General features: G+C 37.9%; 1 protein-coding gene across 1 annotated transcript; it reads right to left on the bottom strand.

The window, feature by feature from the left end:
- Positions 1-239: 239 nt before the first annotated feature.
- On the bottom strand, positions 240-25,935 carry map1aa (microtubule-associated protein 1Aa). The gene is made up of 7 exons (XM_079428698.1): positions 25,692-25,935; positions 25,121-25,222; positions 11,185-11,267; positions 10,896-11,036; positions 3,798-10,764; positions 3,467-3,699; positions 240-3,244 (listed from the first exon to the last, which is right to left on the bottom strand). The coding sequence occupies exons 1-7, from the start codon at positions 25,873-25,875 to the stop codon at positions 3,089-3,091; spliced, it is 7,866 nt and encodes a 2,621-aa protein (XP_079284824.1). The 5' UTR covers positions 25,876-25,935; the 3' UTR covers positions 240-3,088.
- Positions 25,936-27,596: the final 1,661 nt, after the last annotated feature.

Raw genomic sequence — 27,596 nt, 5'->3', positions numbered from 1 at the left:
AGATGTAACTACAGAATTTAATTACAGATGTAATTACAGGACAGTATTTTCAAATAATTACAAAGTACAACTGCATTGTATCAAATGATTAATTATAGGCCTACACACAGCAAGGGTGCTTAATATAAACAGGGTCCGTACTTTTTATTACTTTTATCTGTATTCTCGTATTTGAGTTTCATTAGAGAGACATTTAATGATTCGTTGTCATCTGACTCAATGAAAGACAAAAACTGGATGATGTTTTCCATTAACATATTTTATTAGTGATTATCATGTTTACCTTTCTACAACATATTTGTGACACTCATTTAGAGCTTAAAGAAAGATACAGAGTATTGCACATAAAAAAGAGAGAAATTAAAGCAAAGGTCATGAAAATAAGAAAAATTTAAAATAAAATTCAAGTACACAGCATTTTGTTTTAACAACACTGCACACTGGAAATGATAGCGCGGTCTGGTTATATGTGCCTTTCAGTACAATTGAGACTATTATCATTCAAATATATGTTTAAAATAGTACTTTATTTAATATAACTATGAACTATTACATACAAGTTCAAACTTAAAATCACATGCATTAAACAGCTAGGCTCAATGGAATGTTATATTTCAAAGTTTTGATGCTTTTGAGATGGCAACTAAGGGATGTTTTGCACAGCACATCATGACTATTTTATTTTTTTTATCTTTTGAACATTTAGTCTTCATCTTCAAAAAAATAAAAAAGAAAGAAAGTAAAGATAATCACACGGACACTTACAAATCTTCAATATAAAATGTGATCAGTGATCTAGTCACTTGATCTGGCAGTCTGCAGTCTGGTACTTGTTTGTGTTTGTTAATTTCTGTGGTACTGCGAAGTCACATCTGGGTTTCACCATGTCAGCAGTACAGCCAAATAACCAGTAGATCAAAAGTTACAGCACCTTAAAAACATTAGAGGCAAATATTAAACGTGAATCCTCATACATTGCTCCTCGCAGAAATATAAAGGATTATGCTGAACCATATTCTGCCCTGTTGTAAATACGGCTTAGCAAAACTCTAAGCTGAAGGTGAAGGTCAACAATGAAATTTTACAGACTAATGAACAAGACTATGAAATAGAAATGAAATCATCTAGCGAAAAGTATGAAAATTATAGATTAATTTTTGACTCAAATGCAACTGAAAAATTTCATTTTCATTTATAACCTTCCTTCTTTAATAAAAGAGTTAAACCAAGCACCTAAAAGCATAGCAGTACTCAAATGCATGTTCAACCTTATGGTAATATACATGCAATGCATACAGTACTTTTACAGAGTTTTCTATTCATCAGACGATGGTACACAATCATCATCCCTCTCATCTTTGATCCTGCTCTGTGACAAGAGTTTAAACCTTATATTTTAAGCCTTATAAGTTACACTGCTGACAATACACAAAGAAAAATGTCTGCAATTCTGGGCATTTCATGACAGCATGTTTTCTGCTATCCATTACTGCTAATTCTAATACTAAACAGACTGAAGTAGTGAACTTGCTTTGTGTCTTTGAATCGGTGGTCAAGAATTCACTTTTATATTTCAAAATGTAATCTATATCCTCATCGCATATTGACTGGAAAATAACAGCTCTTGCAAGTAAGGATTTATGATTTTTGATTGAGGTTTATGTCCCATTTAATAGCCACAAAGTGCTTTGAACAACTTAACATTTTTGGAATAGATTTAAGTGCAGTATCCATGGCTCATATCTTTCATGTAACCTTACACAAAGACAGAGAAAAGACTTTCATACATAGATTATTCACTGAACACCATGCACTTCTATAGCCGGAAACTTCGGCTTACATATGTATTCTCAGTCATCCTATATTTCCATTCCTTTACAGTAAGCAAATGTGTCCTATATACATTTTATAACCAATAGAAATCAAGGGGGAAATCATTACAAGGTGTTAATCTTCAAAACTGAATAAAATCAGTAATAAAACATACCTCTGAACTTCATAAACACTAAAAATAATCATAAACTCTGCGAACATACACTTTATACATTAAATGACAAAATAAGATTTGATTCCACTCTGTTATTCAACGTTGACAATAAACTTACCATCTAAACATCCGTTTTTAGAATCAGTTTACAAACAAATTTTTGTCCTGATCTAGTAGCAATATATTATTTTTGTTATTATCATTTTAACATTGTTGTTGATGCCATCATTCCACTATACAAATTCAAAGCATTAATCTCTGAGTCAGGAATGTAAAGTAATTTGTGCATAACTCCATCTCCAGCTTATGTATCTTAATTGTTAAAATTTTTCCTAAATTCCTATTTCTGAAATACTAGCACCCAGGTATTGATTCATTTCTCTGCTGAGGTATATAGCCTCAATTGCTATTTGCACAGTAGATATCTGAATGTGTTATGACTTGATTAATAGATGATTATTGTATATATAGTGAATGTACAGTATGTGTGAAGCAATGAAAGAGGATCTTGCAGGATGTGTAACTCAGGGCCTCAAAGCAACAGTATCAATTGATGAACTAATCAGATGAAAACAGGAGAAACTCATCTAGTTTAGCTGCAGTATCAGGGAATTTCTGGTGTTTTTGTTCAGAAGTAAGTGAAGAGGTATACTTGTGCTTTAGATGCCATTGTAAACAAGGCTATTTAGATTAACTTTGTTATTGTATTTAGCACATTCATTTGGTAACCTTGTTCAGTATAAAATTACAACTGGCAATATAACCATGAAAACTGGCCCAAACAGGCCCTGGACCAAAATCTAAGGGTTAATAATTTTAGAGATCCATTTACTTCATGTATGTGTGTAAGCATTGTACAACATAAAGGGAAAAGCCACCCTGAAAAGTATATAGTGAAAGGCACGTCTTCCTTCTGTTCTCCTGCACTCTAATAACTTTCATTACCAAGAAATGATAATCAAAGTTGCTGTTTGATGTGCTGTTTTAAACCTTGGGAAGTTAAAAAGCAAAAGGTTAAGAATTTTGCACTGAGTAAACTACAATTAAGGCTGCAAAGGACCATTTGAGAGTAAAGATGTGAACCTGGGAGCCATGTTGAAATTAGAACTCTATTTTGCAGGCTGGGAATGACTCGTCTTGCATCACAACTGTGCTGCTGCTGGCCAGGACCATGATGTTCAGCTCCTGTTGCTTCTCATGGGTCTGCTGATACCATTCGCGGGTCACTTCTGTGTCATGAGTAGGTATCAATGTCACCTACAAATAGGACAGAATAAGACATTAATATATACTATGACATTAATGCATAATGGCTTTAGCTATTTTGAACCATTTCAAATCTTCACTGAAATTGAAACTGACTGGAAAAGAAAAATTCATATGCATAGCATCCATAAAATATCCATCAAATTAATCAGCAAATTACAAAGTTCCAATATTGACATCAACAACAGAGAGAGCAATTAACGAATATTATACCTGTAGATCGGATCCCCACTGTGCCTTCCCCTCTAGCAAGGCATCTAGTACACTGCGGCTCGGTTCTTCACTGCTGGAGTCGTTTCCACTCACTACATAATATGCAGAACGAACACGTTTGAAAAACTCCTGGTCCACATTTTTAGCACTGCAGTGGTTGGGAATGTAGGCCAGATCCACATAGACAGGAGGACCAGGGGGCACAGATGCACTGAATTTTGCAGAATTTGATCCTGTTGGGAAATTAAAATTAACAAAAACTTGCTGTTAGTGTGACGTTGGCAAACAAAACAGCTGTTCTATTTGCATATTCAAATGTTTATATTTATACCCGCACTGTTCTTAAGACCATTGACAAGGCCTTTGCCGGTGTTGTGGCTTGACCTTGACAGATCATCCTCCATTTCCTTCTTCCTAAGAGAAGTGGTGTGAGTGGAGGGCTCCTTGGATGGGGACCTCTTCCGCCTGGCATCAGTCTTCCGAGCAGGAGATGAGGACTTTGTCTTGCCTAATTTACGCAAACCCTTTGATTTGGAATCCTTCTTGATTGGTTTTTCAGTTAGGCTTGACAGGGCCTCAGGATCAACCATACATACATTAGGGCGAGGAGGACAAGGTGGAGGATCCATCATTGGTGACGGGAAGGGATCGTGACTTTTAGTAGGTGACCTTGATGAGTAATGCTTCCCCCCATATGCTCCAGATGATTTATCTACAGGCAGGTAATCTGCATCCTCATCAGAGTCATTGTTTCCTTCTCCTGTGATTGATGGACACTCTTCCGTACCTGGTGGTACATCAGAATCTGACTGAGAATGCAGTGGCTCACTGACGGAGGTTGGAGGGGTGTCCTCTCCACTGGCACTAATCCCAGCAGCCATGGCTCCAGATAAGTGTTGCAATTCGCTGTCCTCGCCCTGATGACTGTGATAGTGGTGACGGGGTTGTTTGTGAGATCTGGTCTTCCCCGAAGGTTGCTGTTGATCGGATGCTTGGTTTCTCTGTTCCTCATTTTCTTCATCGCTTGAAAGCTGACATAAGCTTGGATTGATAAAGGATGGAGATGTGTCTCCTCTTCTCTGCTTGTACTCAGAAGAGGAATAGCCTGGAGAAGCTGTGGATGAATGTGGACGGATACCAACATCTGAAGGATAGTCAAAGTCATCATCGTGTGTGCTTGGATCATCTGCGTAATAGGAAGTTTGGAAAGGTTGGTCTTTGGAAGAAAGAGAAAGAGGACGGGCTGGCTGCTCTGGCTCAGTCTCTTCTTCTTCTTCATATTCATCTTCATGTCGATAATGAGGTGGGGATGCTCCTGGGTAGATGTCTCGTTGCTGCTGCATTTCCCATTCACTTGGGCTTCTAATTTTCTTCACGTCAAATTCTTGGCCTTGCATCTCTATTTTTGACGAACCTATCCCCACCTTGCTGGTTCCTCCAAAAGCCTCTGGTGCACTCAAACTAACTTCTGCAGACCCATTTGTTGTGTCTGGTTTTGTGGGCTCAGGGAAAGAGGAAGTATGTGAGGTAAGCGCATCTGGGATAGTGGCTCCCAAACCAGAAGATATGTCCTTTGTTAGTGTCTCACCCAAGGAAAATGTGGTATCTTTCTTGTCTGCTTGAGTTGTAAGTGGAGATCTTTGGTACTGAAGTTTATCCTGTTCAGTTTCATACATATAATCGTCCTCTTCTTCACTACTCTCTGTGTCTTCATAGTACTGCTTTTCAGGGCACTCAAATTTAAGGGTTGATGAAGCACCATACAGGTCTTCAGGCATGGTGTCTTTCTGTGTGGTCGGAGGCATAGAGGTATAAGGCCCAGTTGCACCAAATTCATCTTGTAATCTTGAGTCCTCTTCCCACTCCGATTTGTAAAAGCACTGACTTTGTGGACCTTGATCTGAGATACTGCTTGTAGAGTAAACAGGTTCTTTCTTATCACCTATGCAAGTACCAGCATGTGGAGGGAAAGGCTTGATCTCCTCAAAAGGTGATAATGGTGAGAATCTCGCAAGGCTAGAGGTGGATTCAGCTGTAGTGGTTGCAGGGGTCAGCTTTTCAGACACTTCCAAATATTCATCCTTAGCCTGCCCACCAGAACTAGAGAAGGGTGAGTCCATTACTAGAGAATGTTCATCTTTGAAAGATGAGTACTCAAATCCAGTACTGGCTGGAATCTCTATCTCATCCCCAAACTGGCGGCTAGTGGACAGAGATGCTGAAGCTGATGAGGAATGACTGTAAGAAGAGGAAGAGGAATATGCTGTGGCTGACATAGTTGTGTAACTGAAGCCCAATGAAACAGGGTCTCCCGTTTTTTTCTCTGCTCCATCTGGTGTCTTCTGCTTGTCAAACTCAATACCTTTGCCATCATAGTGAGTAGAGAATTTATCTTCAGCCGACTTTGTTGAAAGGGGTAAATATGTCTTGACATCTTTCTCGTAATTTTCGACAAACTCATCTCTCTCCTCACTTGAGGAATGTTCAAATCCAGACGAGCCTGTAATATGACTTTTAGTATGAAAAGATGAGGCATCGCCTTTAACAGTTTGCAATGAGTCCTTGGGGCCCTCATGGCTTAGAGTGGATTCGAATATTGATGAACCTAAAGATTTCCCATAGGTGTCAGAGCCAAAGCTGTAGTCCTGTGTAATGGTGTCTTTCTTTACATCCTGGAATTGAGTAGGTACAGTGCTGATGACACTACTTAGAGAGTGCTGGGCATCTTTCTCTTGTCTGTCTTTGGCACCTTTCTCTGTATCGCTATCACTTACATGCTCTCCATACTCCTCATCCTCATCATCTTCATCTTCCTCATCTTCTTCATCTTCATCCTCTCCATCAGCAAACATCTTCATGTCTCCAGCCTTGACTTCTTTTGTGCTAAATGTAGACTGGCCTAACACAGAACTCATACTTTTAGCACTGTAATCAGAGCTAAAGCTGTCAGTTGCATAATGGCCTGATTGTAATGCACCACCCTCTGCCATTCCACTGAAATTTGGCTTTTCAAATTTAACTGAAAATGGGTCTCTCTCTGCTGAAACAGATGAGTCTTTCTCAGTTTTCTTTTCTTCAACTTCCTTTATTTTCTCAGAGAATGTTCCTTCAGGTGTATCCTTTAACTGTGTTGAGCCATATATACCTTGTGTTTCACTATATGAAATTGATGATGCTTCCTTTTCCTCCGATGATTTAAGGTCAGATATCTTGCCAGTGGAAGAATCTAGGGAATCCTCATTTTCTGTTTTCTTTGGAGTAACATCAGTATCATCAAAAGTGTGTTCCTTTGGCAGATTTGGAGAGTAGGAATCCACTGAACTCGATTTACTGTCGTACACATCAGAGTATGTAAAGCTCTTCCCAACATAGGGTGTATCTTGCCTAACCACCCTCTCAATTTCCCCTTTGAGGCCTTTCTCACACTCAGGGAAGGAATACAAGTTGAAGTGAACACTTTTATCGCTGTCTTTAGAAAGCACTTTTGGGTCATCTATCTCTAAGAATGACACATCTTTTATGCCTTGGCTTGCTGACATGGAATCTAACTTGCCCTGTGGTACTTTTACGCTTGAGTAAGTACCATCTTCGGTTTCACTTTCATCTTCCTCTCCTGAGCTGAGCATCTGGGATTTGTATTCATGGCCCAAGTAGGTCACATTTTGTGGTTTATCTTCTTTATCAACAGATTCTTTCTCATTTTCAAACAGATTCTCCTCTTTTAGGGGTGATGTCTCTTCAGAATATTCTTCATCAAGAAAAGTGCACTCCCTCTCTTCTTTGTATTTAGTTTTACCACACACTGTATAGCTTTCTTTTCCATAATAATCTTCTTTCTCTTCCTCTTCATCCTCTTCTGAGTCATATAATGCAGGTTTAGTTCCGGAGAGTTCCTTTCCAAAAGGATCCACTTCATCATCAATTATTTTCACAGACTTTTTGTCAGCAGGAGCCTCTTGGGCCAAACACCTCTGAGAATCAAATGTCTCCTTATCTAGTTTTTCCTCTTTGTCCATAATCAGTGGCTTTTGTGACCTCTCCTCAGTGGGAGAGTAGCTACTGCTGGTCGGTCCTGATTGAGTAGGTGAGGCAAACCTCACAGTGCTGTCATCTGGGCTGAGGCATCTTTCTTCACTCTCTGAAATAATACTTGTCTCTGAGGTGCAAGGCAAACTTTTCTCAGAGGTGCCCAGCTTAGATTCATCCTTAGAGAGTGAGATTCCCTTTTCCTCTTTTTCTTGTGTGATCATCTGAGGAATAGGTGCAGTTGATAAGGGAAATTTATCATAAGCTTGCTCTTCCAGCATGGTAGCAGATGCATAACCCTCATGGAGCTTTCCAAGTGGCATATCAACATTCGGTGTCTGATCCTCATCCTCTTCCTCATCCTCTTCATCCTCATAATTTGTGGGAACAGTAGCCTTCACTGTAGTTTCTGTTTCTGGCACGATGGGTTGATATTCTTCTGAAGAAGGTGATTTAAAACACTTATCCTCCTCTAAGGACGAAGTTGGAGAAATAGTTCCAGCAGAGTGGAGGTACTCCTTTCCTTGAGTGGCATCTGTCTGTACGGATGATGGTATACTATTTACAGTATCTAAGAGTATAGAACTTTTTCCTGCATCTTCAGTAGGTGGTGCAGTCACAGATGCTATAGACTGATCTTCAGTAACAGATGTTGCAAAAGATGATAATTTGTCATATTCAGTGATGGAGGTGGCTGATGATATATGCTCTTCTTCAGCCAATGGAGCCGCAGATATATTGGTTGCATAAGCTGATAGGACTGGCTCCTGGTCTACTGCAAAACCCTTTGATGACAACTCAGAAGCAACAGAGATGGTTGGTGGTTTCATGCCGTGGATGGTGTCAAAAGTCCCTGGCTCATCAGGAACGGAGATGTCATAAGTGCCGACATCATACTGAAGATGTGGGATTCGCTCCTCTGTTTCCTCATTAATCTCCTCATCAGAAATGGTCTGCTCTGTCTCAGAGTAAGCTGGAATGGTCTCATCTTGGATGAATGAAACATGCTCTGCAGCAGCCAGCGGTTTGGCAGATTTAATGTCACTTTGTTTTGTCTCCCAGTCCTTGCCAAGTTTTTCTTTCCTAGCCTCATCAGATTTGTACTTGAGCTCCTCTTCATGCACTAAACCCTCTGCCTCCTCTAGCTCTGCTTTCTCAATTACATCCTCTTCTTCTTCGCTGTCACTCTTTCTAGGTTTCAGTTCAAACTCTTTTTCTTCTTCTTTTGCTTTTTCTTGGCATTCTTTATTTTTGCCCATCTCCAAAAAGTCATATGTTTTAGCACTTTTCTGTTTTGAGGTATAGTCATCCTCTATGTCATCTTCTGTAGTAGCGCCTTCATCCTCAAATCTATCAGTGGTTTTAGAGGGGGATTTAATTTTGTTTACTCCATACAGTACCCTTTCCTCATGAGGGGACTCTGTCTCAACATCAGTTGTAGTTATTCCCTCATCAGGAGATTCAATGTGAGGTACAACACTATCCGCTACAGGCTGAAAATCTGCGAGCTCTTTGCTCTCCGTGGGCTTGGATAGCTCCTCCTCCAGTCGCAAGGCTTCAAAATCCTTGGTAAGATCTTCTGGGGAGGAGACTAAGGACCTGTCACTCTCCCGTTTCTCTATTGAAGCTTGCTTAGCAGCTGGCCTGTTTTCTTGCTCCTTAGCTGCTTTGGTTTTTTCTGTTTTAGGCTTTACTTGAACCTTTGCTTTGTTCAGAGTCTTCCGGACCTCAGGGGTGAAGGGCTTTAAGTCAGGTTTCGTGATTTTTCTCAACTCTGGTTTAATTTTTTCTTTTTCTTTTTTCTTCTCCTCCTTACTTTTGAGTTCTTTTTTAATGTCCTCTTTTTTTACATCTGCCTTTTCTTTCTTTGTGTCTTTCTTTTCCTGATCTTTCTTCTCCTCCATCTTAGATGCTTTCTCCTTGGTATGTTTTTTAGGAGATTTTTCTCTCAGCAGCTTCTTTTTCTCTTGCTTAATTGAATCGGGTGACGCTGTCTTGGGTTTAAGTGGTTTGGGAGTTTTAACAGTCTCTTTTATTTTCTTATCTTTCTTTTCAACTTTGTTCTCTTTTACAGAGTCACTCTTTGACTCAATGTCTTCATTTGCCTCTTTCTTGCTTGCTTTTGTAGTGGAAGACATTTTAGGGGATGACTTGAGACTTTCTTTGCTATCAGTTCTCAGCTTCATTTTAGTTTGTTTAATCAGTGAAGGTGGAGCTCCAGATGACATGTCCTTTTGAGTGGCTACTGGATATCGCAAGAAATCGAGATGCCTCAGTTTTTCAAGCCCCTCAAATATTTTGTTTTGTGGGGCATTTCCAGGAAATAGTACTCTGACAATCTTTTCAGTTGGACTGGCAGGTACCCACACAACCAGAGCTGTCACTGATGTGAGGTAAGGAACTGAAATCTCACCCTCTTTGCCATTGGCCAGGACAATGCCAGTCTTAGCTTTACTGTTACCAGCCCACTTCTGCATGAAGAATTGCATTTCCTTACTGTCTTTGAGAGGATTTAGAATATACATGTCTAGTTTACCAACACCCAACTTGTGAAAGAGTGTTAAAGACTCAATTGTGTTGCTCATAACTCTGTATAGAGGCTCAGGTTTGATGCCCAGTTTTTGAAGGTACTGCAATGTGAGAGAGGCCTCCTCAATGCTCCTCTTTGCTTTCAGCGTGGACTCAGGTACCTTCAGCTTCTCTGGTACATTAAAGAACACAACACCAAGTTCTGGTGAGATCAGGTTTTTCATCCAGTCTCCATAAGTATTTGAACCACGGCTCTTCTCTTCCTCCTGCTCTGCAATTTTTCTCTGTAACAGTCCATTTATTCCAGCGAGATTATCTGCTCCTATGTGGGTAAGGAGAACAGAATCAATCCTATCCAAATGTCTGACCAGCTTCCAGAAGCAAGATTTTCTGTCTGATCCACCATCGATTAAAATGTTAAAACCATTGACTGCAAACAAAGCAGAGTCACCCCTTCCTCCAGGAAAGATATAGCAGCATGGCTTGGACAACTTGAGGAACCCTCCAGAATTTGGTGGTTCCAGCAACTCAAAAGGAGAGGGAACATCCACTGTCTCAGAGACATATTCTGTAAACTCGCTCACCCCTTCCATCTCAGGCAGCACAGGCTCTGGGTTCAGTCTGTACTTCAGTATGCTCTGCTCCTGTACGTACCCTAGGGAGCTCCAGCCCCCTTCTCCTCTACAGGACACAGTCAAACAGGCTTGCTGACCTGCAGATGGCTGGTTTAAGAGATCTTTAATCTACAAAGAAAAAAATAATCTAATTTAGTTTTGTTTTAAGATAAATGTAAAAAATCAGCACAAAATGTAAATGCTGTTAAGTAAGTGCTGTGAAATATCATGAGACCTATAATGGTGCAGTGGCCACTTACCCTACGACTTGAGAGAATGTCAGATAAATTTTTCCAACCAAACACTCCACTTTGCAGGATAATGTCACCGTTCTGTTCAGTACTTTGCCCACTTAGGACCAATAACTTATGTCCTGCTGAGTCACAGAGCAGTGTTCTGAACTGGAAAAGGAAGAGAATGCATTTACTGTTATATCTGACAGTTAACACAATAACTGGATATCTTCGGTGATTTTATGGTTGCAGGCAAATAAAAAAAATTGGGAGGACTTGGAGAAGTAAAAAAACACATTAGGTTATATATAATTACCTCTATAGCAATATTCTCCTCAGAAGGATTCACCAACACAACAGTCTCAAGAACATCACTCTTGTATTGCAAAAGTCTCTGTCCTAAAAAATAGGAGGTAAAAACATTGAATGTTTAAAATGCACTAGAATCTGCATATTCATATCATATTTCTCATCTTATTTTTATAATTATGGCATATTTATTGACAATTTTTAAGATTTTGTTAAAGCATTTTATACCGTGAAAAATCAGAGATAAAAGGCTGAACCCTATTGGGATGATGCAATCAGTGCCTTTATGCATTTCATTACTGTTTATTAATTTTTCTTTGTCTCTTCCTGCTGCTGTGCAAGAATACATTAATCCCGTGAAAGCAGTCTTCTCAATTCCATGCAATCAAAACAATATTGCAAAGCTCCTGCAAGCAAATCTATTGGCTGTTGCCATGGGGATGGTGAGCTGGCGATTGCCGCCAGCCGCGTTACACTGACCCAGTCTTGATGCTGCGCGACGCATTGCAGCATTTCTGAAAGGGTGAAAAAATCCTCTCTCTAGATGAAAATGTAAATCCAGTATTGCACAGTTGAAACATACAAACAAGTTTATGACCCTGAGCATTATTAGGCTATAATAAGCATAAACCTCTCATTGGCTGTTTAAACATCACTGATTTAGATCTTTCTATAGGGATATTATAGGGTCATTTTCACAGCAGTGAGAACGGAACAAGGGCGTTTGGACTTAAATAGCGCACTGATGATTTGACTAGGCTTCTCACGCATTCTCAGTAGCGTAATGTACATAACATGATAAACGTGATGAGCTTGAAAAAAGCTATCATAAAGATATTTTAAATGTAATGAGTCTGATTTTAGATACAAGCAAGAAAAAATTGTGTGGATGAAAACGGATAAATATAGTGTAGCTTAAAATGAAATAATTTTTTTTTTTTTTTTAAACTCTACACTCCTGTGATATCATGCAATGGACTCTGGATGGTAGCAGTGGACTACAAATAGTCCTAACTCAGTTTATCCTTCAGACTATTTTAACGGCATAATCTCACTTTGAATGTTTATTTGAAAACGGAAACCTTTAGGGAATTGTAGCTTGTTATATTTAACTCCAAATAATTCTAGCCCTTTATAAGCTAGGTTGAGTTTTGACCTTCTTCCAGATATTTGGCATCATTAAGACATCTTTTCCTACACAACTAACAGGATGCTTTGGGACATCTGTTAACATGACCTTCAGATGTGCTTTCACTTTGAGACGGAGAACAGATAACAGAAGGTTATGAACAGCTAAATCAAGCTGCATGGTTTCCTGTGACATTGAGCATACACACACCTTCACCTTACTACCATTCTAAAATAAAAACTGCATTTGTAAATTCTACTGTAGTTCATGTCAGATGAAAGAATTTGGATGTGGAAGTGCTTTTTGCTTTTATAAGAAAACTATTCTGAAGATTTTTCTAAGATGCATACTGTAAATGTAAGTGATGGCACAATTTTAGATGCCAGAGATAAAAATATCCATATTTTCATATCCATAGTCATCTGCAATGTATGTACTGTGTAGCACTAGGACCCAGCTAACTAAAGATGATTGTGCATATGAAAGCATGCTGAATCAACCTACCCATGACATTAAACTCCTCCTTCTTTGTCATTTTATTGTGGAGCAAACCAGTTAACCAGCGTGGCTTATTCTGTGAGTTATCGAATTGCACTAAATAAGGTTAAGAATAGAGTTCATTCAATAATAATCAGTCCAATAGAGTTAAATATTCAGGTCACTTCACTGAACATATGCTCTCCTTATTATGATCCGGATGATATGAAACTTTGCTGTTTTAGCACCAGAAAATATATAAATTGCCCCTAGTTAACAAGAAAAAACATATAAAATACATTGTCTATCCATAAGTGATATATATGCACTTGAATCATGTACACAGTAACAGTAATATTTAGCAGCTTAGCAGATGGTTTCTAAATTTAGCTAATTCAGTATCACTCAACTGAGAATGTAAAACACTGACAAATGGGGTCAGAGGTATTTTACACTTGCTAAGACTAATTTGGTAAAAGTCAATCTTAGATTTGAATGCAATCGAGAAAAGAACTTTACTTTGTGCATTTTAAGCTTCACAAGCCATTTTGGCTTTTATGATTAATATGTTAAACACAAGTGATCAAGGCGATTGAAACACGCTTTCAGTGGGAAGAAATTAGTGAGACTGACTGATTACCTCACAGGCTTAGACACTTTTAAACTCTCACTTAATATTTGCATTTGAACTCCAAAATCTTTATTCCAAAATCTCTCATTAGCTCATTTTGGAAGAGCAACACATGCCTTTGCGTTAAGAGATCATTATTTCAAAGTAGATATGGCCATATGAGCAACATCTGAGCTCTAATTTAGCTTTGCCACCAGATAAAACTTGATCCTGACAGCTGAAACCATACTTGCAATTCTTCACTCATCAGGAAAATGAAGTGTAAATTTGATTGTCTCATGGCTGAATTTTGCAACACATCATTTATCACTGAAAAGAATCAAAAGTTTTTACATTTTAAACATTTTCAGCTGTTGTTGGATTGTCATTTTCCTGTCCTTGAACACAACCGCAATAACCACTACATTTCTATATGAAAGAAGTATTACATTTGTTGAGCCAGTGTTATTTCATTTTATCTTTGCCTTGTCCTTGTCCTTGATCACTGTTCAGCTGCCTCACTGTGTGTGATACAAAGAGATGGGGGAGAGAGAGAGGAGGTGTGTAACACTTTTTAAACAGTTATCTAGGGATAGCGATTCAATAAGCAGCTGTAATCTTATTAAAGCCACCTAATCGTATCCATAGCATTGAAATTCTGACCACTACAAGTGTCCTATCCGTGCCTTTGCAACCACAGCAACAAGTTCATGTCAGTCAAATTACTTGTTAACAAGCAGGGAAGATAAAGTCTCCTTATAGCAAAGAAAAACAAGTGCTGATCTCTCATTCATATGTATGTGCTCTTGTGGTGTAATGGACCCCATTATGCTGTAAACAGCTGGAGCCAATGAATGAGGAATATGAGCAGGGGTTATACAAATGGCTCATTTAAATGCACTAAATGACTAAAAGGGATAAATTGTACAAAGCACAGAGGGGCACTGGCCCTAAAGTGCCCGTTTTGGAAATTATTTGTTACATGCAGATAAACTGAAAGCTTCAAGGGTCCATTTATAACGATACAGAAATAATTTGCATCCATAATCGCTTTTGAGGATTAATGACGAGGGACAATAACATTGCTTGTGCTTTTGGTCCTGCCTTGCTCTTTAAACAAAATTGGTTACACAGGTGTAAAAGGGCTGGTAAAAACACACAAGCGGTTATTTGGAACTGGGACAGGGTGCTGCTTCTCGCCTCCCATCAATAACGCTGACCTCAGCAAAGCAAATGGCTGATCGTTGTTTAGAACGATCCACATCAGAGCAGATATATTTCAATCAGTGCCGTACTAAACACAAGTAGCACTTCATAGTCTCAGCTCAATTGAAATGTTATGAGCATATAAAAAGGTGAATACTGAAGGCATTTGCATAATCCTTTTACATGACAAATATGCTGTCTCCTTAAAATGACAGTCCAAAATTCTGTCATCATGTTGTTCCAACTCCAAGCTGTTATGACTTTCTTTTTTTTCTGTGAAACAAAATGATGTTTTCCCCAGAGATGATCTTTATTCCATTCAATGACATTCTGTCATCTCCATGTGTTTCACAGTCATTCTTATTTTAAAAGTAATTGATGACTGGATTTTCATGAACTATCCCTTTAAGATGCAATTATTTACTACGTATAAAGAGCACAGTACATCACCCTGTTTCTGCTTCACGGAGATATCTAATTAAGTAATCTACGAGATTTATGTGTGTCTGGCATCTTTCCACCTCATACTCGAGCGCGCGCGCTACAGCCCTGATTCATCCCATAATAATCAGAAACACAGTTAAGATCTGGGTCACAGAGTAAAATATATATATATATATATATATATATATATATATATATATATATAGGCCTAATGTGTTTCCAACAAATTAACCAGCTATTTCTGGCAATATGCGGAATTGTTCAGTTATCAAAAATGTATCAGCACTGTGATAAAAAAATGAAGTGGCTCATTAAAAAATGAACTATGATCTAATGAAAATGATCTAATCAAGCAAAAGTGAGGAAACAGGTTATAAATCTTATTTTTCTCACTCATATTTCTCATCCAAAATTCTCTCGTTTATGTTGTCGAAGACAATCTTTGATTCCTTGTACAGTGCGATCGTAACGTTACATTCATTCACTATCACTGATGGCATAATCATGCATGCTTTTAAACGGCTTGTTTTTGCGACCTTTAGATAAATAAACCTGCTGACAAATCCGCGAACAAACCAGAACCCATACAGACCTAGACAGACGGCTGATATGATACCAGATCAGCAATATTCAACCTTTCATGAATGAACAACCTCGAACAGAGAGAAAGATATTTGACCCACATGCCAATAATCAAACATCTGAAGAATTATATGACCGATTAGACCTACCGCTGCTGATGCTGAGCTGTGCTTATGGCGCGTCGCGAGCGCGCACACAGACACGCGAGTGCGCGAGAGGGAGTGGCCTATGAGTCTGTCTTCACTTACATACTACGAGGATGACACTTGAAGAATGAGAAATATGCAACAACGTGATAGCATGTCAGCGTACATTTCTATGTCTTTAATTGGACCTTGAATATACAAGTAATTTAAAATAAGATGTAGGGTGAACACATGTAAAGGTGGCGCAATTTGATAACTGAGTTAGAGCAAGCATTTCCAGGGCCTCCATTTCACCCGTTTTCACCCTGTATTAACCCATTTTTAAATGGATTGACATATTCAATTAATAATAATAATTTGCATAAAGAACATTCAGTCAGTTTAGTACAAACAACATATAAACAACATAAAATATCTATCTATCTATCTATCTATCTATCTATCTATCTATCTATCTATCTATCTATCTATCTATCTATCTATCTATCTATCTATCTATCTATCTATCTATCTATCTATCTATCTATCTATCTATCTATCTGTCTAAGGTTTGTACAAATACTCAAGCAACTGAAGTATTTCAAAGGAGGTAAGAGCGAGCATAACTTTCACCACTCTTCAATTTATAGTTTAATGTTTGTTCTAGCGTTCATTCAATACAGTTTGCTACCTGATCAATAATACCAAATAATAATAATAATAATAAAATATATTCGGAACTTTTGTCAACCTGAAGTTTAAAAAACACTGTCAAAATCTCTCTTGAATCTTGCTGGAGTTTACACAGTAATATTTAAACTTAAAATATTTTTTCCTCCTATCTAATAAGTCACTTTCAATATTGTAAACACCAGCTCTACAACGTATCGAGAGGCTCAATTCACAAAACTTTATGACTATCTGACAGAACAGGAAAGCGAAAATATTCACTTAGCACCATAATATCAAAATGAATATTAAAACAGCTCAACCAATTCTATATTTTTCAGCCTCAGGTGCTCTAATGGTCAAGAATGACAAGGATGGGCCATTTAGCAGTTCATGTACAGCTGATCCCAGACTGACAGCTGCAGGGCAAGACTGCCAAAATCTGACCCATTAACTGCACTCCATCAGCATTCTCTTGCAGACAGTCTGCCGGACTCTGACCACCTCTTTGACAGCGAGCCAGCGCAGAATTGTGTTTACAGTAAGAGGGTGAGCATGCTGTCAGATACTGAGATTAGCTACTAACAAAACAAAGAAGAATATTTCTACTACATTAAAAACTAAACCAAAATTAGCCATAACTATGAGGAAAATTATGATTTATCTAATTCCATTGGAAAAAATGGTTTTAATTGAGGGAGTGTTCAAGTTCAACTTTATTTGTATAGTGCTTTTTACGATACAAATCGTTGCAAAGCAGCTCTACAGGAATTTAAGTTTCCACAATATATTTATATATTGCAGAACCTTAATATATTTAACTTATGGCAAAATTTGTTAATTCTGTATGTTGTCTGAGCATTGGCATCCTCTGAGGTCCTCTGAGGGGTTGGCATTATCTTTTCTCAGGTGTTCGGTCATCTCAGATCATTTAAGGGTTGGATCCAGACTGAAGCTGTTAATCCCGTGGCAGAAACAGAGAAACAAATAGAGACATAATTAGCGTAGCTGCTGTTCCATCTAAGCAAAAATGATTTGTTCAACCCAAGCTAAAGAATAATAATAATGTACATTTGATCAGATATAACTGCAGTACAAGATTATAAGATGCATTATGTGAATGCTTGGCTAAAGAGATGTGTCTTTAATCTAGATTTAAACAGAGAGAGTGTGTCTGAACCCCGAACGTTATCAGGAAGGCTATTCCAGAGTTTGGGAGCCAAATGTGAAAAAGCTCTACCTCCTTTAGTGGACTTTGCTATCCTAGGTACTACCAAAAGTCCAGAGTTTTGCGACCTTAGGGAGCGGGTTGGATTGTAGCGTGGTAGAAGACAAGTTAGGTACGCAGGCGCTAAACCATTTAGGGCCTTATAGGCAAGTAATAATATTTTGTAAATGATACGGAACTGAATAGGTAGCCAGTGCAGAGACAGTAAAATTGGGGTAATATGATCATATTTTCTTGACCTGGTAAGAACTCTAGCCGCTGCATTTTGGACTATCTGTAGCTTGTTTATTGAAGATGCAGGACAACCACCTAGCAGTGCATTACAATAGTCCAGTCTAGAGGTCATGAATGCATGAACTAGCTTTTCTGCATCAGAAACAGGTAGCATGTTTCGAAGCTTGGCAGTGTTTCTAAGATGGAAGAATGCTGTTTTTGTAACATGGGAAATATGATTTTCAAAGGACAAGTTGCTGTCTAATATAACACCCAGATTTTTGACTTTAGAGGACGTAACAGTACATCCGTCTAGTTGCAAATTGTAATCCAAGAGATTCTGTGTACTGTTTTTTGGTCCAATAAGTAATATCTCTGTCTTATCTGAATTTAATAGGAGGAAATTATTGGTCATCCAATCTTTTACATTTTTTACACAATCTATTAGCTTAGTTTATAAGTTTCATCTGGTCTTGTTGAGATATATAGTTGAGTATCATCAGCATAACAATGAAAACTAATCCCATATTTTCTAATAATATTACCAAGGGGCAACATGTATATTGAAAATAGCAGAGGACCTAGGACAGATCCTTGTGGTACTCCATACTTTACTGGTGATAATTGAGATGACTCCCCATTTAAATGAGTGTGTTTTTAATAGCCGGAGGTGATGAATGCATCTAGCTGCTACAAAAAGGGTTTGCATTTGTTAAATCAAATTTAAATTGATGCTATTACAAGATTATAAATAGACACTTCCAGACATATCCTAAGCAACTGTTCAAAGCAGCAGTCTGGCTGCCACGCCCTTACTGCTAGACAGCCTGTGTCCATCTCTTGGATTATCTCAGTTATTTCATCCTTTCAATACATTCCCATGATAGCTTGCTAAATGGTAACATATTAGCACATTACCGCAGATTTAAAGCCTCTTGTAAGAGAAATATTTAGATGGCAATGCACTTCAAATGTCTTTCTGGTCAAAATTCATTACAGACACTATTTTTATGCTCTAGACCCTAACAGTGGGGAACAGTGGTTTTGCTTACTACAACAATACCCCCCCCCCCCCCCCCCCCCCCCCCCGTCTTTCCTAAGACTTTTGCTCCAGAGTCTGGGCGTGGGCTCAGGTTTCACCGTGGTGCAAGATCCAGCCCTGCAATCAATGCCACCATCAAGCAGACTGGAGTCGCCTGAGCAGCATGCTGACGCACAGTGTTCATGTGCAGACTGCAGGGGTATAAAAGAGCACAATCAATAGCCCATCATGAATTATTAATCAATGCTAGAAAACACACCGGACCCTTGTAAAAGCCTTCTCTGCTTCGCCTTCATAAGTGAAGAGATTTATAGTCGTATACGGCATAATGTCTAAGACAAGATTTGCATTTCCTGTACTAATGTTAAGGTGAGATAATCAACACTTCACTTAATAGCAGTTTCACGTTCAGTGTTGTAGATCTCCAAGATTGGATTTTGCAGTAACAAATATCTTACCCAAAGTCTAATTTGATGATTTCTTAATAAACTTACATATAAAACTGTCAGTGTGGTGGTACCCTTTCAATATTCACACTTTATGTACCTTTATGTACTTTTAAAGTATTTAACTTTAAGGTAGTCATATGTACAATTTAGGGGTAGATAAGGTACAAAGATGTTCCTTTTAGCTTTTAGGGTACCACCCCTGTGTACCTTTTTTACTCAGAGCATTACTGTAAAACAAAAAGAGAATTTATTAATAAAACAAAGATTACTGGAGTACATTCTACAAGAAAATGCTATTTCAGTCTTTCTACTTCAAAATGTCATGTTTAATTTAATGTGCTACTTGACAGAATGCAGCATCTCCTCGTCTTTCTATCAGTGCAGAGGGGGTTACAGTTGCAGCTCTATTAGACTCATCGCTCATTTTTCTCCGCCCTGTCAATTTCCTCTGGTTATTGACTTCATTATGTTCTGAGCATCACATAGAAACTCATGCAATTAAGTCCCAACTGCATATTTGGAGGCTTTTACAATCAAACGTGCTACACATAAGGGCTATTAAAGCAGTGAGCTATGGCCGCAGTCATTAACATGTGGCATGTTGCTGAAAAATCTAAATGAATTGAACAATGCCCGAGACAGCTGGGGCCATGGTGACCATTCCAGCCTCCTCCCTGCTGCCTCTAGGGAGGTAAAGGGATCTGTAATGATTGTTCAAGGACCCATACATCTATGTTGGTTGTAAAATCCCCGGCTGAAGTTTCAAGAAGCAACCACTCATAGGGGAATAGCAACACATATGGGAGGTCTATAATACGCTTTCTTCATATTATTTCAGAATCAATAAAGGAATTAGATCTTTTTTAAATAGAAAATATTCATTTTCTAATAACATACATTGCAATTTTTTTATTTACTTAATGCACCAGTCTAAAGAAATTCCTGACCTCTATTCACTTGTCCTGAAGTTTATTCGGTTGACGTTACCAGAGGTTCCTTTCATGTCTCATCTCTTGCACTTTTCCTCTTGAGACAGAGGTCATATGGGAATTCATTCAGCAGCACTTAGAAGAACAAATCTTCCTCTCCTGCTTAGAAAATGCAGGCTTTCTTTTCAAAATGAATGTAATCTATATATTTTAAAAAAGATATAGCCTCACACATAAATCAATGTTGTTACAATGAAAACCTGCTTGTACTGCTTCATGTAGATAAGAAATTGCACAAGGCTAATGAAAGAGCAAATAAATATGACTGGTTATTGTACTGGTACTGGTGGCACACACACACACACACACACACACACACACACAGACAGACAGACAGACAGCACACACACACAGACAGACAGAGAGACAGACAGACAGACAGACAGATAGATCATTTCCATCATGTAAAAGAACATAGAAGCAAAAGTCAAAACTGCTCTTATTCAAGTGCTTGTTAACCTTGCATTAACTAAAAGTCACTTGGTTTTGTGCTCTGACATTTACAAGCAGTCAGCCATGATGACACTGCACTCACGTCCTGATCAGTATTCCAAGCACAGCTGCAGGAGTGGCAGACCAGCCATACTGAGCATGCTCAGTCCTCATCCATCATTCTCCACTGCTGGCTAAAACAATGAAAATGATTTCTGTACAGAACAGAGCAGCAGTGACTGCCACCTGTCAGAGACCAAGGTGAAGAAGAGAGAGCTGCTCCTCTGTTCTCATTACAGAAAGATTTTATTCACACTTCTACCTTTTTATCTCAAACGCACAGTAAACAAAACCAGCAAGTCAGTCTGCAGATATAGATGACAGGATATGAACTAATACATCTCACACTGAGAATATGGGCATTATGATAAGCTGCATCTAGGGAATAATGGAATGTACGGAAGAAATGAAACACTTCAAACGCTGTGTGGGTGCAGCAGTTTTTCATTATTATTCTTGTCAAGCATCTGGGATGGGCATGCTTTTTATGGTTTGTGAGATTAACGAGTGAAATATCCAACTTGTAACCTAATAATCAATACAGGAGTTCATTATTGATTGAAGTCAGTTTCGTGACTAAGCATTGAATTATACTAAACAATAGTAGAAAAATCCTCAGCTTAGAAACAAAGACGTTGTCAAAAAAAGGCAGGCTCTGTGAAATAACAAAGGGATTCTTATTGCCAATATTCTCTGAGCTGAAAAAAGCAGCAGTTTTTTGCCTGCAAGCCAGAATTAGAGGTAATTGTAGTGGACAGGAGTTCACAGTGAGGCCAGTTCACTTCTAGACTAGGTCAAACTCTGATATTGAATGAATGCATCCTAGAAATTCACTGATGAACAAACAACCTTTAGTTTAGCATCTATGTATACCCAACTGAAAGCTTTCGAAAAAAAAAAAAAAATTCTGTTGTTCTGTGTGGTTTTCTTTCAAATGGTAACAAACTGCTTTAAATACTCTGTTTCATTTTTAGTTCAGCTTCCCAGTCTTCAGGAAGCATAATAACTAACACAGTTAACAATGTGGAAAAAATGACCTGATTTGTTTAGCCTGTCAGAGATCACAGATGAGATGAACAGCATTGTTTATGCTCTGATTCCCAGCGCTGCTAAAATTAAAACTATTCGTTAATTAAATATATAAAAATAACCTAAAGTAAAAGCATAAGATGAATAGCTTTAACTTGAAATCTTATTCTCTGCATGCCGGACTTGTAGCAGTGATTGACCTCTAATGACCAAGTTCAAACATCATTTGGAACCACAAAGTTTCCTTGGTCCCCGATGCTGTTTGAACCTTGTCTTTTGAGGTTGCTGGACTGTAGAGATCAGTGGATTGGCACTTGGCTCTGTACAAAGTCTGCCCTTGAGAGTGAGAAAAAGCCTTTCGGGTTTCAAAGCATTTTTGTCCCTCAGTGATGGTGGAACATTATATCATTTTATCTGTCCAGCCCTTATTCAGAGAGCTAATTGCATCTTCACTTGAGTGCACACAGCAAAACAGCATTTGCCCCCACAGAGCTTGGGGAAATCACTAAAACAACGGCTTGTTTTAACAATAACTTAATAATTGGCCACTGTTCATAGAATTTATTTAATATAGAATATAGAGGAAATATTGCTTTGGTAACTAGCTGAAATAACAAATAAAATAAAATAAATTAATGTACCATTTATTTCAAGAAACAAAAAGTATTTTATGGTTTTAGTTTACTATAATAACCCTGATCGATAAAAAGCACTCTGCAGCTGCATTAGCTATTGAATAATACATTTAACAATGATATGGTCCTATTTGATGTCCTGACATGCAAGTGGATAAAAGACAGCATTTAAATCTGACATTCAGGTGGTGCTGAAAGAGTTATAGCATCCCACCAGCAAGCACTCTGATCTATAAGACCCATAAGCTCATTATAGATTCCACTATACACTGATAGGGTCTCACGTGGACTGCTTCTCTACTGAATATAAATTGGTGGAGGAAATCATTTGGAAGATATATTATATAAGATATTGTTATCAATAGTATGATCCAATGGTAAATAATAATAGAGAAGGGACTGATGATTAATTCATGCAGTGATAGATAGGGAGTCAGCAGTCACATATGAGGAACCATATGGCATAAGACAGGCTAACAGAGAATTTATATTGAAGCCCAACACCCCAGAATGGAGAGATTAAGAAAGACAAGAAAAATAGGTGAAGAAGTAAGCAGTGATAGAGTGACTATGCAATGTATGCAATCTTGTGCATGCAAGCATGTGTGTGTGTGTGTGTGTGTGTGTGTGTGTGTGTGTGTGTGTGTGTGTGTGTGTGGGTGGGTGGGTGCTGGTATGCCACGCTGCAGAGGAAGTAAATTTAGATTTAATGCTTTATCCTCTTTAGCTTCATATCTGCTGATGGTTGCAGTGTGCAGCATAGCATGTTGTTATCAGCTGCGCTGCTCAGAAATGCCAACACTTTATACAAACATAGCAGCAAATGTTATGTTCTTTATAATAGATCAAATAACGTTAAGGTGGTATGTGTATATGTGTGGGTGTCAAGGAAAAAGTTCAAAGATAAAAATTTGCTGAAAATGTACTTGCTCTCAGGCCATCCAAGATGTAGATGAGTTTGTTTCTTCATTGAAACAGATAAATTGATCAATTTAGCATTACATCACTTGTGAAATCCAGTGAAAATCCAGTCCTCTCACATAAAAATCCACTGATATATTTGTTTAAAACTGTTTTGGACTGTTTTCCCTTTTAAACGGTGCTTGACCTTTGTACATTTCCCACTTTATTCATATAAGATGAATTTTAACTGCATAAATATTGTGGACAGAGGATTTATTTCTTTGCCAGAAACATCATTTTGAGGTTAAAATGTGATGGATTGTTTCATGGATTGATTGATGCAAATGTTTTGCTTCACAATACATTAACTGATAGATTGTAATGTTTTTATCAACTGTTTGCACTCTCATTTGCACGGCACCCATTCACTGCAGAGGATCCATTGGTGAACCAGTGATGTAATGCTAAATTTCTCCAAATCTGTTCTGATGAAGAAACACTCATCTATATATTGGATGGCCTGAAGGTGAGTAAATTGTCAGCACATTTCCACTATTTGATGGGCAATTCCTTTAAACACACAATTTTTACAATTATTTTTTTTTATTTATTTATTATATAACTCAAGTGCTACTGATTTAACTCAAGTGTTACTGATACTTCTCCTTTTACACATATAAAAGGACTTCACAAATTCACAAGTTTAAAAAATATAACAGTCGTGTAATCCCAGGAGTGTCACACTATTCCACCCACATAGCTGTTCCAGATAGGCTGTTAGTCTGTGTGTTGCCTGGAAACATGCAAAGCTTGTTGCTTTCATTTCTTATGGAACGATATTCATTGGCAGAAAAGAGATATACAAATTAACAGGTGACATGCTGATCTGAATCTTGATCAATTATGAATTATAAACATCCTTGAATCACAAGAGCAGATAACCCGGGTGGAAAACAACATTCACACACTCCAAACTGCATGTACTCTTATGAAGAATTTACCACATACAAATGTTAGAAGCTTACTGTCAATGCAAACAGAGCCATAACTGAGCGTGCATTTACAGAATGCTGCCATTTCATTGGCTGTGGCACCTCAGGTGGGTTTGCCAGGGCAGCCTCACAGGAAGCCTTACATCAATGCAATCTAATCTTTCTCCCTGTGATTTCATATAACTGTTGTCTCACACTCACCTTCTCACCTTCACATAATCTATTAGCTGTCAAATGGCAGGAAGCTACCTGCTATCACAAATACTGTGATTCTGACAGAGTAAACAGAACATATGTTCTGAATCTCACAACATCACAGGTGTTTCTTATGCCAGAAGTGCCATGAATGCATTTACGAAGCAAATAAAGCTGTATACGTTTACTAGGGCTTGAATGCATTTACGAAGCAAATAAAGCTGTATACGTTTACTAGGGGCTGAGGTTGGTCTGCACAGGCATAAATCACTCTGGTTTTTATGCAGTATTTTTTTTATGCGCCTTTACACTGAGTGTTAAGAAGACACAGAGCAGCTTCAATTCGGCTATGTAAATGCACCTTTTTACATTTTGCAGTTTTAAACATTGTACACTTAAAAAAGAAAAATAAATCAATCAATAAATAATCAAAGACACGTTGCTACTAGACATCACATACTGTAATATGCTGCTGGTTAAAATAGTAAATTTAATTTAAAGCTCATGCATCATTCTGAAACTTTAATATCTGACCTTTCGCCTCTGATGAAAACTGGGCAGAGTGTCTTGCTTCAAAGAGCTTCAGTTCCTTATTCAAGTCACAAATGGTCAAATCAATGTCCCATGACAGGATCCCTGTTAGATGCACATTTAATAAATCAATAGCACGCAATGCTAAAATGTCACAAGATAAACAATATCCTACACAAAAGGTACACAGAGACTTGCCATATACACTGTAAAAATAAAAATAATAGCAAAGATTATAGGAATATACATTGCAAGAAAATCCTATTCCAGGTTTTCAATTTTAAAATGTCACTTTTAATTCAACGCGTTACTTGCTGTTTCTTTGTAATTGTGAAATTTACTGGCAATTTCTAAAAATTGTTTCTGCACCATTCTTTCAGTGTATAATGATCAAATATCATCTGCATATGAGTACCTAAGTGTCTTTGTATGATGCTCAAATATTAACAGCTGTTTCACTTTAGCGGTTCTGCACTGTTTATCTGAATCACGTCTGTCTGGTTTATGTACATGAGTGACTACTGAACTCTTCATGCTGACCCAAAGGTAGAAAACCCAAAAGTTGGCGACTCACCCTGTTTAATGTGTTCTTTCACTGAATCAAGCTGGTGATCTGATGCAATTTCTCCAATCACAATAAGGATAGAGTATCGCGTCTGGCAGAAAGGAGGACCGACGCACCGCTGCTGTCCAAGGTGCTGAATAATCTCGCGCTTCTCCCGAGGACCTGCAGAAGCATCTCCTAGCGGTATTTCCATGGTAACCGAATCTGGAGCTGAGGGACTTCTTGCATTTCCATGACAACTGCAGCCACCAGCCCACTCCGTGAGGCGGGAGCAGAGGAGGAGGAGCAGAAAGACGTCCTGCTATTGGTTATCAGCTGCAACAAACGCTTACGCTCCATCTGCAAATGACTTTTCATTATGCCAAGAAAATTGGATGCAATCCAGAATAAATAAATTCTCAAAAACAGATGTTTTCGCTTCTTACTGAAAGACAACCACAGACAAGATTTTCTCTTATTATAATCATATATTTTTGATCAATAATCAATTAATCTTTTTATCTTATTTTTGTGCCGGGAGATCACATGACAGACAAATATCTAGTAGGCCTATAGTCTTTGTTTCTTTGTTGTTCTGATTCTAACCAGATGCACTAAAGATGCCAATTATCTATACGGTGCCTTATTCGTGCAATGTCTTTTGCACTGCAGAAGAAATATGATCTTTAAGGACATGGTTTGGGTTAGCATGGCTTTTAACTGGTTTATATCTGATATATAATATTTCCAGTGTCATGAGTCAGCATCCTTTAAGTGGTTTACTGCAAATTCCTTATTGCAGCTATTGAACATGAAGAGAAGGATTGTATACTGCCCTCTGCTGTTTACTTCAACGCACAAACAATAATTTACATGATATTGCCTTCACTGATTTTATAGGAACCATTTAATAAGAAAAATAAAAACAGTCATTTTCAAATATACACATTTTTACAATATATTTCACATTATATTTTACAATAGGCTACATATTTTACATTGCATTTATATCATGGAGTTTTGCTTAGGATAATATAGAAACATTACTTTCCTGTTACAAGTGATATCTTGTCTCTGATATTTACCATTATTTGTATTATTTCCATTATTTCTTAAAGTTAAATGATTGACAGCTCTGGAAAATCTTCTCAGTTGGCTGTTAGACTACTTACGATATGCTTGATATTTTGTACATTTAGTACATTTCTGGACTCATCTGATATTTCCTATTTTTTAGATGGCTCACTGCTTACTGGAAATTCTCGTAAGTGCTTTTTTATACTATATTTTTTCTTACCACACTCATATACTGGTAAGTAGTGGTTTTAAGTAGTGGTCTTAATATAATTTACTATCGATAAACCTTTACTCCACTAAGACTTTGAACTCTGCAGCTCCTTCAGGCTTTGTATTTCATTTGTAAGACTTCTTGTCTTGGTTACTTGTTTAGTTGTGTGTGTCACATTTGTATTTTTATATTTATTTATTGGTTGACTGCTATGTAGTCATAATGTCAGCTGCTACCCAGCATGGCCACTTCTGCTCACCTTCCTACTTCTTTATTATGCAGTAACAAGGTTTTTTGCTCCTCATTAATGGCCCTAATGCTTTTACAGAATATACTCTACAGATACACAGCACCTACTTGCTTTGACAATTTAATGACCCTTAATTTCATATTTTTAATTCATAATTTCACCCCCCCCCCAGGCTAATCTGAACAGAATTTGGGTATTCTTATCTACATGTCATGCTAATTGTCAGTAAGGTGATCTCTGTGTTGTAATATTTGGCAAGAGTCAAAGGCATTTGTTCTGACCTAGGCTGCATGTGGGGAAAAAGAGCTTTATCCATAAAATCTAAGAGCACTGTTAGTATTTCATTTTTGTAAATCTGGAGCTTTCAAATGAAATCTAACAGACGCGTTTATATAGT

This window comes from Barbus barbus (assembly GCF_936440315.1).
Source record: "Barbus barbus genome assembly, chromosome: 2".
Lineage (NCBI taxonomy): Eukaryota > Metazoa > Chordata > Actinopteri > Cypriniformes > Cyprinidae > Barbus > Barbus barbus.
The sequence above is the reverse complement of the archived record's forward strand: the minus strand, read 5'-3'. Positions and strand labels throughout refer to the sequence as shown.

Bases quoted from the DNA above. Each gene is read 5' to 3' on its own strand.
- map1aa (XM_079428698.1), bottom strand. From the start codon at position 25,875: ATGGAAATACCGCTAGGAGATGCTTCTGCAGGTCCTCGGGAGAAGCGC. The intron at 10,765-10,895 runs GTAAGTGGCCAC...TTTTCTTTGTAG, and splicing joins ACATTCTCTCAAGTCGTAGG to ATTAAAGATCTCTTAAACCA. The intron at 3,245-3,466 runs GTATAATATTCG...TCCTATTTGTAG, and splicing joins AGTGGGGATCCGATCTACAG to GTGACATTGATACCTACTCA.